The following is a 14,580-nucleotide window of genomic DNA, read 5'->3' on the forward strand; positions in this document are numbered from 1 at the left end:
AAAGAAGAGTTCTTTCTTTCCTGAGACCCTCCACATCAGATGCCAGCGTAACAATTAGAGCTCTGCCATGCTGACACGTGGCGATTAAGTGAAACGGTGTGTGCTGAGTTATTTCTGCGTCATATGGGCTTTAATTTGGGCTTCTTTCACGCTAAATTCAACAGCTTTTTCTCTGCAACGATACCTAGGTTTAATCGTCTTCATCGACTGTCTTCGTCATCTATGGCTCTTCTCGAGCCGGATCCATCACCATTAAAAAATATCGCCATTAATGGAGTTTATTGAGGTTGTGTGAGAAAAAAACTGCCTGAGGAATCACTATGTCGATCTTGATTCGCGTCTGTTCGCCTTACATTCTTCTCCACCAAAACGTTACGGATTCATCCATTCATTGTCATTAAGAACCATTTTATTCCTTTGACTGACAACAAGCATAATTAATCATTCAATGCTTCTAATTCTCTCCCAGGTTTATTCACCTATATAAAGGTTTGTCCTCATCTCATGAACATCATCCTCTCAATTCCAAAAAAACAGTCTGGTACTTATTTTTCAGTTTTATGACTAACTCATCCGTTCTTCTCCCTGATTTGCAAGCCGCTGTTTTTCCACCGTCGAGGTGCCACTGCTCAGATTTTTGGAAGCTCAGAACGTTAAACGCAGTAGAGAGCTGATGGGTAAATATGTTTCTCATCGATGCTAAGGTAATCTTGTTCACAAAACCCATTATCATCTTCGTTTCAATCTAAAGCCGGTGAATTAACTCATAATTGTCAAATTGTTGTCAAAATCTTAACTGAACATCTTAGGGATTCATTTTTGAATCCATTTGGTTACTTATTCTTTTTACATGTTAATTTCACATGGTATTTGTGAAATATAACAGCCCCGTATACAGATAATGAGAACAGTAACATGTCGAAAAGTCTCTTTCTTCGCATATTAGCAGATTTGGATTACACTGACTGATTTGTTCCAGCAACGGTCACACAGAAATTCGTTTTTCCTAACATGCCCGTGTACAGCCTCCCCAACTTATTCACAATAAAGAACAAAGAGATTTATCGTTTGGCTGACCACAGTTTCGACTTAGTTAGACAAAGCCACAAACAGTCTCAACTCATAACTGACTAAAAATTAAAGTTCAATTACAGCATTGCATAGAACGTCATTAAACATAAATTCTATGTTCTAAAGTCTAAACTAGAGTGTTCCGTATGTTAATCAAGAAATTGAATCAAATGTCATAGTACGGCTTGGGAACAAGTGATGTTCCGTAACTGCCCGAACACATGATAAGTAGGCACATGTTTATATTTCCGTCCCTGTACATTACCACTCTGAACTCCCTTATATGCAAACAAACATACTCCCTCTGTTCGTAAATATAAGATGTTTAGGTTAAAACACACATATTAAGACAAAATCATTTTTTGTCTAGAAAATAGAGTTTAAACTACAAATAATGGTATAAAGTATAAACCCAATCCACCTACTAAAAAAGTTGTTTCTCTCTCTATGCGACTCCAAGGCGATTAGGGTTTCTTCACCTTAGTCTGCCGCCGTCGGTGTGGCCTCTCGTCCACCGGTGAGAACCTGTTCTTTCTCCCTCCTCTTCCTTTCTTCAATGGTTTCGATGCTGCTCCTTCATGGTTCAGAGTCACTGTTGCTCCTCCCCCCACCTCCTGAGCCGCTGCCATTTGTTTTTCTTCTAGATCTACTCACTGGGGTCTCTGCTCCAGACCCTCCAGATCCTCCCGACGCTTCTGAAACTCTCGCACTGGATCTGTCCTCTTTCCTCTGCCATTGTTTCACCTTAGCAGCTGCGAGGTCTCCTCTTCATTCTACAACAACATCTGACTCAGTCTGTTGCTGATTGTTTCTCTTGGAGTGAACCTTGTCAAGCCTCTGCTTCTTCCTACCGATGATTGCAGATTTCAGATCTATAATTTCATATGGGGGAAAATTCGTTTTTTCTTCCTGTTAGGCATAACTTGGAAAGGTATGACCCTTGTGACCCCTCTAGATGTTTCTATTTGGGATGGACCCTACCTTAGATTTGGATTCCCTGTCCTCCATATAAGAAACCATTCACGACCATTACCTCAATATGAGGATCTTATGCTTCTTGTCAGTCATTGTTTTACTCATTATGAAGCTGTTAGGCACTTGTTTTGCCTTCACTTACCTCAGTACGAGGCTCAGTTACCTCAGTATGAGGATCTTATGCTTCTTGTCAGTCATTGTTTTACTCATTATGAAGCTGCTAGCTAGGCACTTGTTTTGCCTTCACTTACCTCAGTATGAGGTTCACTTACCTCAGTATGAGGCTCACTTACCTCAGCATGAGGTTGTTGTTCGAAATCTCTTTTTGAGCTCATCACAATATATTTGTATGTTGGTAGTCTTCTCTGATGTTTCAGGTCTACAACTCAAAAATATTAGAGATGGAGTTAAAAAAGCCAACCTTGGCTTCGTATTTTCAGACTTGTTTGTCTGGCCGTGGTGGTTCTTGCAACTCTACAGCCCACTATGGTTGCAGGTTTCCACACAATTCCAAGGCTCATCAAGATGGTGCTTGATCACCTCTTTAGCCAAGTTCCTTGCTGCCTTCTATGCATTTGTTGCTGCAGCATGTTCGGGTAGCAGTTCACTGAGTGTGTTCTCCAATTCCCGTGGCTTCATCTCACTCAGCACTCATGGTGTTTCACATTTAAGTTGCTTGTGTGTTATGTTTTCTTTTATCTATGTTTGTGTTATCCGGTTTGCTTTTGATACAGCGGTTTCTTTAGCTATTGTGGCTGTGTTATTGTTTATGTTGAACAATTCCTCCTTTGATGGAGTAGTTTTATTAGTGGAAGTTGGTTTGAACAAAAAAAACAACTACAAATTAATGGTATTCAAGCAATTATAAAATCCCCTAGAAATTATTTGTGAAGTGATTTTACACATGTCATCTTCACATTCATTTTCACCAAAAAAATATGACATGGCATACCAGAATTGATGACATAGCTCATGCTAAAATGTGACATGGCATACTACATTTAATGTTAACTTTAATTTTTGGTAACTTTAGATAATATGGTAATAACTCATAAATCATCACTAAAATCAATCTTTTCAAATGTCACTAAATAATATAATGAAAAAAATTTTAATTTTTTAAATATTATTTAAATATATTTTTAAAATCATACAATTTTATTATTAAACAAGATTTTCAAATTTTATACAGTCTTTTCTAAAAAATTAAATTTTAAATCATAATATAATTTATTTCTTTTGATATCTACAAAATTTTAGAAATTTTATTTAGATTTATATTTGATAATTATAAAGAATAATATCAATTTTATTTTATTTATACAAATCTATTTAAATTAGGATTTTAAATATAACTAAAATATAATTTTAATAAATTGAATTATTTATTTTATCTTAGTTTTATGTTTAATAGATTTCTATTTTTAAAATATTAACAAATTTTTATTTTTAAATATAATTTAAATCTAAAATTTTATTGCTGCACATGATGCAGAAAACAGCTAGTAGATAGTTATATATGATTGGTCATACAGTTTTTAATAAAATAAAAGTTATCTAGAAAAATGAAAACATCTTATATATTGGAACATCAAAGTTCTTTAAAACATTCTACATTTAGGAATGGAGAGAGTATTAAAGAAAAAATAATTCATGTTTTCCTTTATTTGAGAAAGGACTTAGTAAATAATTTATGTTTTTTGGTGTTAAACTCAATCGACCATAACTTTAATCAATTTCATTATATGTACTGCTCTCTTCTTTTTCATTAGTTATTTTTTTAGATTATACACGCATATTAAATATTAAATTATTAAAAAGAAAAAAATATCAAAGATTTTAATAAAAAAATAATTAGTTATTTATTTTAACCCTGCTTCAACCAATAATATTTCAGAATATAAATGTTTATATAAAATACTGTTAATGAATTCATATATTTGAAAATAGATTTGCCACCTAATTCTCCAAACAAAAGAAAATGACTTTATGATACTGATATAAACATTGTATCGGAATAAATGTAGGGAAAAAAGCTGTATATATATATAACTTTTTTAAAGAACTAAACCGTAATAAAATACTGATATAAAAATAAAAATCTAATAGAGTCTGAATGTGAAATTTAATATAAAACAACTTAACAAAAAATATACCAGAACTGAAAATAAATGTCTTAAAACGATTAAAAAGATCTATGCTAGCATATAAAAATAGAATTTTTCTTTATTCAACTTATTTTAATTGTATTAACAAATTTAGTTAAACACAAAAAGCTAAAATGATTTTGTTTATAATAAAATTTTTAATGGAAATAAATTAAAAATTAAGAAGACAAACCACAAAATATCGGTTTGCATATAATATAAAAACCAAATATTTAAAAAATAAAGTAAATATTTTAAAAACAATGTAAAGATAACAAACGTTTTTATATGTAATGGGATATATTATATATGTTTTAAATGTAACACTAAACTTTTAAAATTAAAATTACATTAAAATATTAAAAATTATAGATAGACTCCATTTAGAAGAAAACTAACAATACAACTTTTATACTTCATGTATATTTTCTTTTTATTTGTAGTTTCAGCATAAACTATATAAACTGATATATAAAAATTAATACATTTATTTACACTCAAATTATAAGAATTAAACAGAGCACAATTCAATAAAATAATAAAATAGAAACTAAAAAGGATTATAAATACAGAGTTCTATTAAACTAATAAATTAGGAACTATAATTTTTTATTAAAAATTGGTAAAATATAATTTTTTCCATTTTCTGAACCTTTCAGCTTAGAACAAAAAGAGTATTTGTTGATGGCGTCATGTGACTGGAGTATGAATGCTTGCAATATATTTGATTAAAATGGTGGGTATTTAGTGTGTATTTTATGTGTATTTTATGTTAAAATGTTAATGGGAAATGGTACTTTCCACATTCTCAAATTATATATATATATATATATATATATATATATATATATATATATGTATACATAAATAGTTCAATATATTTTGTTGGTAGAAGAATTATTTATATAAATGAAATATTTTGGCTGGTTTGATTTTGTTGTTGTGCCTATAAGACTCTAAGAGCATACCAAAATGTTACGATTTTATCATGCTTTTATGAGATAAGAAATCAACTTTTTCTTATTTTCTAATGACATTCAGTTTAATTTATCATATTCAAGTGCAATTTATCGTGTTTATATATGTAACTGTAGAGAGTAACATCTGAAGCAACTTTACATGTTGTCGTTCTAAGAGAATACTTTTAGAAAGAAGCTAATTGGGTTGAGATATATGACTTCAAATTATTTGCATATGTAAATAATAATTGTGTACATTAGTTGCGTTACAGGATTCTTAATGTTGTTTGTATAGTAGAAAATGTATTACACAATCCGAATATTTTATAGGATAAAACATATTAGCGGATTTATCTTCGCCACAGATAAAAAATAACTCTTTCTTGATAATAATTCTTCTATGTCCTTTTTCTTCGATATATATATATATATTGTAATGTGCACATTTATATAATAATAAATAATGTACTATATATATTATCTAATATAAAACTAAACATTTGAAACCAAAATAAATATTTAAAATATAATGCTATTTACCAAAGAATAGTGAAGGTTCTACCATTTTAATTCAAAACAAAAATATGTATTATTATGATCTCAGAATTCTTTTATTATTTGTTTGTTTATAATATTTTTAATCTATAATGATTTTTAAATATTATAAATATTTATAAATAACTTTTTTTTGATCAACTATAAATAACTTTTATTATAATTTACATTGATAGCTTACCGCTTCCCTTACAATGAAACCGAACTGTTTATGTGTTCCAGAACTCTTGCTTTTCCCGAAGCAACCAATTTGCTACACTTACCCACATTTTCAACAACTTCCTTGATCTTCCCAGCAAATCCGTCTACTTTCTTAACGATTTTTTGCACCACAAGTTTCACGTCTTCCTCATCTTTTGTCTCTCCACTGTCTTCAAAATCGATGAGATACTTATTATTAGCTTCTCTACTAGGTTTCTAATCGACTTCATCGCTTCAATGTTGCTTTTTGTATTGTTCTCCGTCAATCGTAACAAATCTATCTTTGACTCCAAAGCCTCCTCATAGTCTTTCATCATCCCATAGACCCATATCCCTGCGGTTCCAACCGTTTTGGTCAATCCAAGCGCAACCGCAACCACCACTGGAGGTGCGACTACGATGCATAAATACATTGACAAGACAGAAAATGAGAAAAACGCAGCCCCGAAAACTATAGTCGCTAGTTTCCTCCTTTTCTTTACGTCCTTCTGCTTCTTATCAAGCTCCACTTGCAGCTCAGGGAACTTCTCGAGAAGCCTAAGCTGCTCCACGTAGACAGATTAGAACTGTTGCATGAACTCGTCACCAAAAGGATCTCCCATAGCTTTAACCTTATTCAGCTCCTTTAACGTATCCGCGTAGTTCTTGTTTCCTCCAAGATCCATGTCCATCTACTATTTTTCAAACTTCTTAATCGCGACTCTAATGTTCAGTAGGGTTATTTCTGCTTTCTTGACGCACTTATCCACCGTATTAAAGAGATTTAAAGTCTTTAGTTCTTCGTAATAGAGATCAACCAAAGACTTTAGTTCTTCGTTCTTCAACACATCTTCTTTGCTGTCAATAATGAACTTGGCTATCCGTGGGCTGTACCTCCACCCGGGGGTTAGGTCTGTGTCTTTAATAGACCCGGGTTTAACCGTTTTTAGTTACAAAAAAAAATAATGAACTTGGCCATATTTTCGCTCTGATCACGTAGATACCCACAGAATAGGGATAAATCTTTAGTCTGGCCCAGCACTGAACGAGCGGATCAGATTGCTGGTTTGTAGGTGAAGCGAAGAATCAAAGGATTTCAGCTCTGGGTCGTCTTGGCAAGCGCATACGTAAGAGTTCACGTAGTTTTCTGCGTAGTTTGGGAGCTTGTCAGTTAGGAAAGGCTTAAAAGGTGAAGTGCTAGTTCCACTCCTCTTAGAACTCACGCATCCTGAGTATTTCAACAGTAGTTCAGCGAAAAATCCAACAGGCGGCATTGACATATTGTACTGAAGCTAATCTGGAAAGGAACAAAAAAACCAAGAGAATTAGGGCAAAGCATAAACCAAGTTTAGGTTAACATCAAGAAAACTAGCTTGAGGGTGGCGTGCACTGCACGAATATAATCTACTAATTAATACTTAAAAGCAAGGAATAACACATTTTGACCCAAATAAAAAGAAAGAAGATTAACGCATATCAAGATGGTTGAATAGGTATATTGCTCAAGACAACAGAATGTCCAGATTACTTATGTCTCTGATCTACAAGAATCTATAGACTAGATGATAATCCGCGCCTTGCGGGGAATAAATGTTTTTAACTATGATGTATTCAAAATATTATAAACAATATTCATTTTGTTATTGATAATCTTTTTTACATTTGACTAAAGATGGGCATTCGGGTATCATTTGTTATGGTTTGGTTCAGTTCGGTTCGGATCTTTACGGATTCGGTTTGGTTCGGTTCAGATCTTTGCAGGTTTAGTTTGTGTTTAAAAAAAATTAAAGTTCATATAAACTTTTAATTCCTAAAATTATAAAAATAAAAATAATATATAACATATAAATTTCTATAATATATGCCAAAATATTTAAAATTAACATAAAACTGGTTTAGCCTAAATATTTGGATAGAAAATCAATAGATATTTTAAGTATTTTTATCGTTTAGCTATTTTAAACATGTACTTTATTTGTATATATTACCAGGTATTTTGGACACCTGAATATTTCGGTTCAGATCAATTCGGTTTCAGTTCTCGAAATACCAAAATTTGAACCCGTTCGGATATCTAACCAATTTTGGTTAAAGTTCAGTACTACTTTTTAGATTGGATTTGGTTCAGTTTTTTTAATTCAGATTTTGTTCAACTCTATATTTTTAATCATAATAATTTTTTAAACAAAAGTGATGATGGTTCATATTTATTTTTGGGCATGCAATAGTTGAATTGAGTATGTAGTGTCCTTTAAAGGTACACTAATTTTCAGTCTGATTAGAACACATACGAACCTCCCATGATCTCCCAAAGTTTTCTGCAACATAACAATTTCTAGATATCTTGAAAGTGATCTGAAGCTTTCTTATTTTTTCCGGAACTCCAGCTTGGCCATAATATTTTGCGTTTTGACTTAGCCCAGATTTGAGCTGTTTCTTCTAATACTTGCGTAGGAAGCAAGGCTCACCACAACAAAGTCATTACTCCAATGACAAATACGTCAATTTCTGTGGCTTCCCTGACATGTCATGTATTAAGTGAATCTCCATATAATGATCTCCCATACTCATATCTGATCGGGATCTTTCTCTCGAAAGTCCATCTGAAACTGTGTACTTCTTCATCTTCTCCACCTTTGTTTCCTTCTTGTCTTTGCTCCGAGCTATTTCTGTCTTCACACGTTGAGTGATTTCTCTTTTTTTTCTTTTCTTTCCTCATTTCTCACTCTAGAATCAGCTCTGCCTCCATCTTCACACGTCCTTTCTCATTTCTTTTTTTTTTTTCGTTTTCCCCCTTTGGTTATATAACTTCACACGTCGAATGACGTCCCGAGAATTGTTTAGATTTTTAAGGAATGTAACGTTAGAAAACCTTGGTGGTTACGTCGAAGTTTCTTCGATCGTTTCTTAAAACGCATGTGTTCATAATAGAATTTGGAAGTTACATCCATAGTCATCGCTACATGAAACTCAAGTTGCTTCTCGTTGATAATTATATTGAAGGTAAAGCTGATAACTCGCAACAGACTATATATCCGAGTTGTATTTTCTACTCGAAAGTGATCGAGGAAGAAAGAAGCTCAAGTTTGGTTCGAAACAGATAGTTTCGGTGATATTCTTGATGGTTCGAAACAGGAAGAATAAAACTCGAGTAAAAAATGATGTCCTGAAAACTGTTTAGATTTTTAAGGAAAGTAATGTTTGCATTAAATGCATAATTTTGTGATCAACATTCTCTGCGTAACACATAGGCGATTTCTTAAATAAAAGCTTCTCATTAAGCCACGTCATACATTGTCAATTCACCGTTAAGGAAAATTTTAAAAATGGTTCTCCTTTAATATATACTAGGTGACCGGCCCGCACCCTGTGCGGGCAATGTACAATTTCAAAATATGGTCAAAATACTGGTCGGGTTTGGAAGTAACAGATTTGATATCATAAGAACACCTATTTTGGAATAAAGCATCAGGCTGAGTGCATATGATGGTAGTCAATATTTTAAAAGGAGGAGATGGAACAAAGTAACTTCAGTATCAAGAGGTTGTTATTGTGTATATGTATAATTGCAATGTTCGGAAAAAATATTTTGTTTAGGCATCAATTTTTTATTTCGAAATCGATAATTAATAGTATATATTTAGAGATGACTACATATTTTATATTATCAGTAATTAGAATTGGATGGTATATATGGTGTGATGAGTTTTTTAGGTGAAAATTATTGTATGCATGAACTTGAGGCGTAAAATGTATGTAGAGACATTAAAAGCAAAGATAATAAAATTGAAAATATTATCCATAAATTGTATAAAGTATGAAGTACAATTCTCGATAAAGAAAACAACTTCAATGAGAAACCTGAAAAAAAAAATCATTTTGTAAGAAATTGGACGGGTATTTTTGTATAATTTAAAAGATTTACAAATTTGTAAATTTTATCTTCTCCGGAAACAATATTAAATTAACATACCATGATCAAAATAGTGAGAACACTTTTTTCCGAGAATGAAATAGTATCGATCTTCATAGTCATCACCACCCATCTGCCAATACAAAAAATAAACAATTGTAACAATTTATATATATTAAAAAAGATACTGGAAAAAAATAAATAACAATCACGTACCCTCCCTACGGAATATTTTGAAAAACTTGTTTGTAGACAACATTCAATGTTTTTGTCTCGGCCTTCCTTTCTTTACTAGTTATTAGGATTTTTAATCCAGATCTCGACTTAACTCTTGAAAGTGCAACGTAGAGCTGACCATGAGAGAACACTGGCCTTGGCAAAAACAAACCAACACTTTCTAGTGTTTGACCTTGACTTTTGTTGATGGTCATCGCGAAAGCCAGTGTAACGGGAAACTGTCTTCGACGCATTCTAAAGGGAAACTTTGTGTCAGGTGGACTGACATACATTCTAGGAATCCAGACTTTGTCTCCAGCAGTACTGTTTCCAGTTATAATTCTACCGTCTATGACATGGGGGAGCAACTGAGTAACAATTAGCCTAGTACCATTGCATAAGCCATCTACCAAATCCAAGTTACGGAGACACATAATAGGAGCACCAACCTTCAGCTTCAAATTATGTCTAGGCATTCCTGCCACTCTAACACTGTTCAAAAACTCTGTTGGATAGGTAACATTTTCTTCTACATCAACATCGGATGGGATTATACTGTCAGAGCTAAGGTAAACCTTGTATTCACCTGAAAGCACGTGTAAATCCTTTACTCTAGAATAATGTAAAAAGTTAGTCGAACATAAGAATAAACAGAATCAAATGTTACCTGGCAACTGCGAAAGCATGTAATCATTTATTTTATCAACTTCATCATTTGTGGGTGTGAGAATGGCTCGATGTCTATACAAATCCTTATCTTCTGAGGTTTGAAAAGCTTGTCCATAAACCTCCTTTGCAATAGTCTGAATAGGATCTTCTCCAATATTTTTGATCAACAGATCAGAAGGGATGTCAATGTCAACTTGACCGTCGTTTGGCAAATTTATTTTTCCATCTCCAACATCCAAAATCCATTTTGAGAAGGATTGAAGGTCTTTTGCTGCATCATCAGTAAGACCAGCGAGCAATCTCATGTTTTTTGTTAGCTTCAAAACTTTGCAGTGCTCCCAAAGATATGACGAATTCAGAGCTTGCAAAACAGTCTCTGCTCTACCACCTCCAGGTATAACCGGTAAAATCTGTCTGAAATCTCCACCGAAAACAACTACTTTACCTCCAAAAGGTTTGTCTTCAGAAGATCTTATAATATCACGCATAGAACGATCCAAAGTCTCGAAACAGTGTCTGCTCATCATAGGCGCCTCATCCCATACAATGAGCTTTGCTGCTTTAACTAATTCTGCACGATCTGATCCTGGCTCCATTTTCTTGCAAGTAGTAAACTCGTCGGCATCTATCGGAATACCAAACCTGGAATGTGCGGTTCTACCTCCTTCCAACAATAATGCAGCAATTCCACTGGATGCGGTATTTAGAACAATCATACGTCTAGATCGGATTGCTGATGAGAGTGCTCTATATACGAAGGTTTTACCTGTGCCTCCATAACCATAAAGAAAGAACACTCCACCGCTATCATTTAAAACTGCATCCAAAATCTCGTTGTAAACCCCTCTTTGCTCATCTGTTATCATCGCCATAAGTCTTTCATTTTCCTTTAGCTGATCTTCCACAACATACTTAAGCTCATCATCTATAAGGCGATTGCCGTTGTAACAACCAAAATCATCTGGCTTTGGCATTAGGGGCCATTTCTGGAGGCTACGACCATTACTAAGCAAATGATTTTGGATCTCGGTTAGAGCAATGTTTTTGATCTGATCTATGGTCAAGTTCAACTCTGAAAATTTGATAAATTAATTAAATAAGAGAGACCTGATTTAAAACATATTTCGTTTAATAAGAAAAAAGCTCACCGGGATTTCCAGTTTGTCTTCGTTTCTTGTAGAGAATATCGTCGGTTAGATACTCCCAAGTAGCTTCCCACACAACATGAGGCTGAGATAATGTTTTGGATACCAACATTCTCGAAAAAAGCTTCCTCGCATACGTGCCAGAACTATTATCACTACAATCTTTGATAGCTTCTATGTATTCCTTGTCATCATCCATCAAACCCAAAGCATAGCAAGCATCTTCGTATGTAGAATATACAACACCATCAACTGTTCTTATATCCTCGTACGATTTCGGCCCTCTTACCCAATTTAGCATTACTCTTAAGAAATACTAGATCCTAACCCGTGCGCCCGCACGGGTGTTTTTTACTTGTAATTAGAAGGATATTCTCAATAGGTCCATCTTCATCAAAAAACACCAGCTCCTGATCCGGGAGATGAAATCCAAGTTTCTCTACAGAAGTAGTACGAAAATGTGTAGGAAAAGCAAGAACCCGCCACGACGACTCGCATGCAGTTATATATCTAATATAGAAATACGATAAACATAAATTAGAAACAACAATCGGAGACCTTAAAATGTAAAAGAAAGTAGTATTAAATTTTTAATAATGTAATTATTTAATTGTAAAAACTGAGTTTTTTTAATTTCATATACGATAGTATATATATTTGTCTAAGCGTATACTTTAATAATGTAGACTAATATTAATAGATTATGCATGTATTTTCGGTTCATGCACACATAGATACTAAGTAATAATAATAAATATAATAATACCTGCAGTCGTAATATGTTTTGATTTTGTCGATGACGCCATCTTCATCTTCTTTATCCATTGCAGCTGAAGCATAATCAGGTCCCTTATGGATATATTTGAAAAGATACTTAACAACACGCGTTTGGATGCACCACTCGACATTCATATGCGCGTGATATCGAAGCATGAGGTTTCTATTGTAAGGTACAACATATCCATTGTCTAATCTGATTCCATTTTTCTCAATGAACCTACCATCAATACGACGCATGTAAGCTGGAAATCCATTTGCGTCAATCGATGTCCTGATGTTTAGTCGTTTCGGAAACATCTTAGAACATTTACCGTTAACCATACATACATTATCCTTCTTTGCTGGACCGCAAGGACCATGCATCATACAATCCCCAACGATTGCATACAGGTCTGGATCTACCGTCTTGTCAGGTATCTCAGCCGATATAATAGTGTCTATATGATCAGCTGTTGGAAATTTGGCTCCATTTTGCATGAAGACGAGAATATGAGCGTGTGGCATTCCTCTTTTCTGAAACTCAATCGTGTACATTACTGACAAAACAGAAAAGAAAACATTTTAAACATTTTAACTGATGAAAATACTATGTAAAGTAGTTCCTTGAAAAATAAAACAAAAAACACCGGCATCACTGGAGAAAATTTGTTAGGAGATTTACCTGCAGAAACTGGGCCAAATAAGGAGCCGTCCTTTTTTGTCAAAAACTCAATAAGATTATCGAGTTTCATCTTGAAAACTCTACACAATATTTCAGGTCTGTCTTCGGTGGTAAGGTTATATTTTTTCAGATACCTTGTAACTTCAGGCCATTTTGGATTGCACGTAAAAGTGATGAAAATATCTGGAAATCCATAGTACTTGCACAGAGCCATGGCATCGTAGTAATGCTGCTTCATATAACGTTTTCCTCCGGTGAAAGTTGCTGGGATGAAAATTCGGCTCCCTTGCTCAGCCATCTTAGCTCCGCCTTTTGCAGCTGCTTTCTAGATTGCATCATAACTAACTGACCGGAGTTTTTTCTGATTCAGCCATAAGTAACGCAGTCTACTCGATTCTATCATTGTGTAGGCGTCCACAAGGAACTGATGAAACAATCTTCCTGATCTCGTAATCGTGGGTGCTTCCCCCTTCCTCTCTAAAATGCGAAATGCAAAGTATTCACGCATAGTTACATTTTTGCGTTTTCTCCCAGCCGTGTCTTCAAAACCAATTGGAATATTTAATCGAAAACCATCCTCTCCATATGGAAACAGTAGTGGATACTGCAGAGGCAAATACGCCGGATGTAATTCACTTATCCTTTGCAACTTTCCACTTGTACTCTCTAGAACAATATCTCGGGCTCCATATTTAAAACAAAATCTCCACGTATCAAAGCAGCAACTTCATTTGCAGTGGGCAGATTATGGATCCGTCCATCAGATTGCCGACTTTCAATCAACCTCATCCTATAACCTGTTGATCCTTCCACGTCGAACCTATCTCTTGCAGACCTAAAAGCCTTAACATGATGATTATACTGATCTAACATATTCTGCAGAAGAAGAACAAGTGGTTCTCTTATTTTCTTAGCGCTAGCTCCGTCAGACCTGGACAGTATATTAAGAATCAAAAATAAGTTAAAAAATTGTAGACAGACATGCAAATTCCTAAAATATAGTCATAATAAGTTCAGAAAGTCTACAAAATTACCCGGCATAAGCGTCAAGTCTAATTTTTATCTCATTTAAAGTATCAATGATATACAGCTGGGAGAATTTTGGAGCTTGTCCAGGCTCGGGAACTATATCACAAATACGATGATAGTTCTCACCGGACATTCGGAAAACAAATGGTCTACGACCATTGTTAATAGAATGATCTATCTTGCCCCCAAGTGATGTGAAAGAGAACATCATATTGTAAGCTCGTATAAACTCTCGATAATGTTTACTTAATTCGTCTCCTTTGCATAACAAATACATTAA

General features: G+C 33.9%; 2 protein-coding genes and 1 pseudogene across 2 annotated transcripts; 1 reads left to right on the forward strand and 2 right to left on the reverse strand.

The window, feature by feature from the left end:
- Positions 1 to 1,627: 1,627 nt before the first annotated feature.
- LOC130500049 (putative transmembrane protein At3g54730) lies at positions 1,628 to 2,914 on the forward strand (annotated as a pseudogene).
- Positions 2,915 to 6,045: 3,131 nt separating this feature from the next.
- LOC130500050 (UPF0496 protein At5g66660-like) lies at positions 6,046 to 7,161 on the reverse strand. The gene is made up of 4 exons (XM_056994749.1): positions 6,923 to 7,161; positions 6,658 to 6,775; positions 6,488 to 6,579; positions 6,046 to 6,445 (listed from the first exon to the last, which is right to left on the reverse strand). Exons 1-4 carry the CDS (start codon positions 7,159 to 7,161, stop codon positions 6,046 to 6,048), a joined length of 849 nt encoding a protein of 282 aa, XP_056850729.1.
- Positions 7,162 to 10,021: 2,860 nt separating this feature from the next.
- LOC130500051 (uncharacterized) lies at positions 10,022 to 13,569 on the reverse strand. Its single transcript, XM_056994750.1, has 7 exons — positions 13,272 to 13,569; positions 12,597 to 13,146; positions 12,186 to 12,340; positions 11,834 to 12,052; positions 10,805 to 11,757; positions 10,684 to 10,690; positions 10,022 to 10,602 (listed from the first exon to the last, which is right to left on the reverse strand). Exons 1-7 carry the CDS (start codon positions 13,567 to 13,569, stop codon positions 10,022 to 10,024), a joined length of 2,763 nt encoding a protein of 920 aa, XP_056850730.1.
- Between the last annotated feature and the right edge of the window lie 1,011 nt (positions 13,570 to 14,580).

This window comes from Raphanus sativus, chromosome 9 (assembly GCF_000801105.2).
Source record: "Raphanus sativus cultivar WK10039 chromosome 9, ASM80110v3, whole genome shotgun sequence".
Taxonomy (NCBI): Eukaryota; Viridiplantae; Streptophyta; class Magnoliopsida; order Brassicales; family Brassicaceae; genus Raphanus; species Raphanus sativus.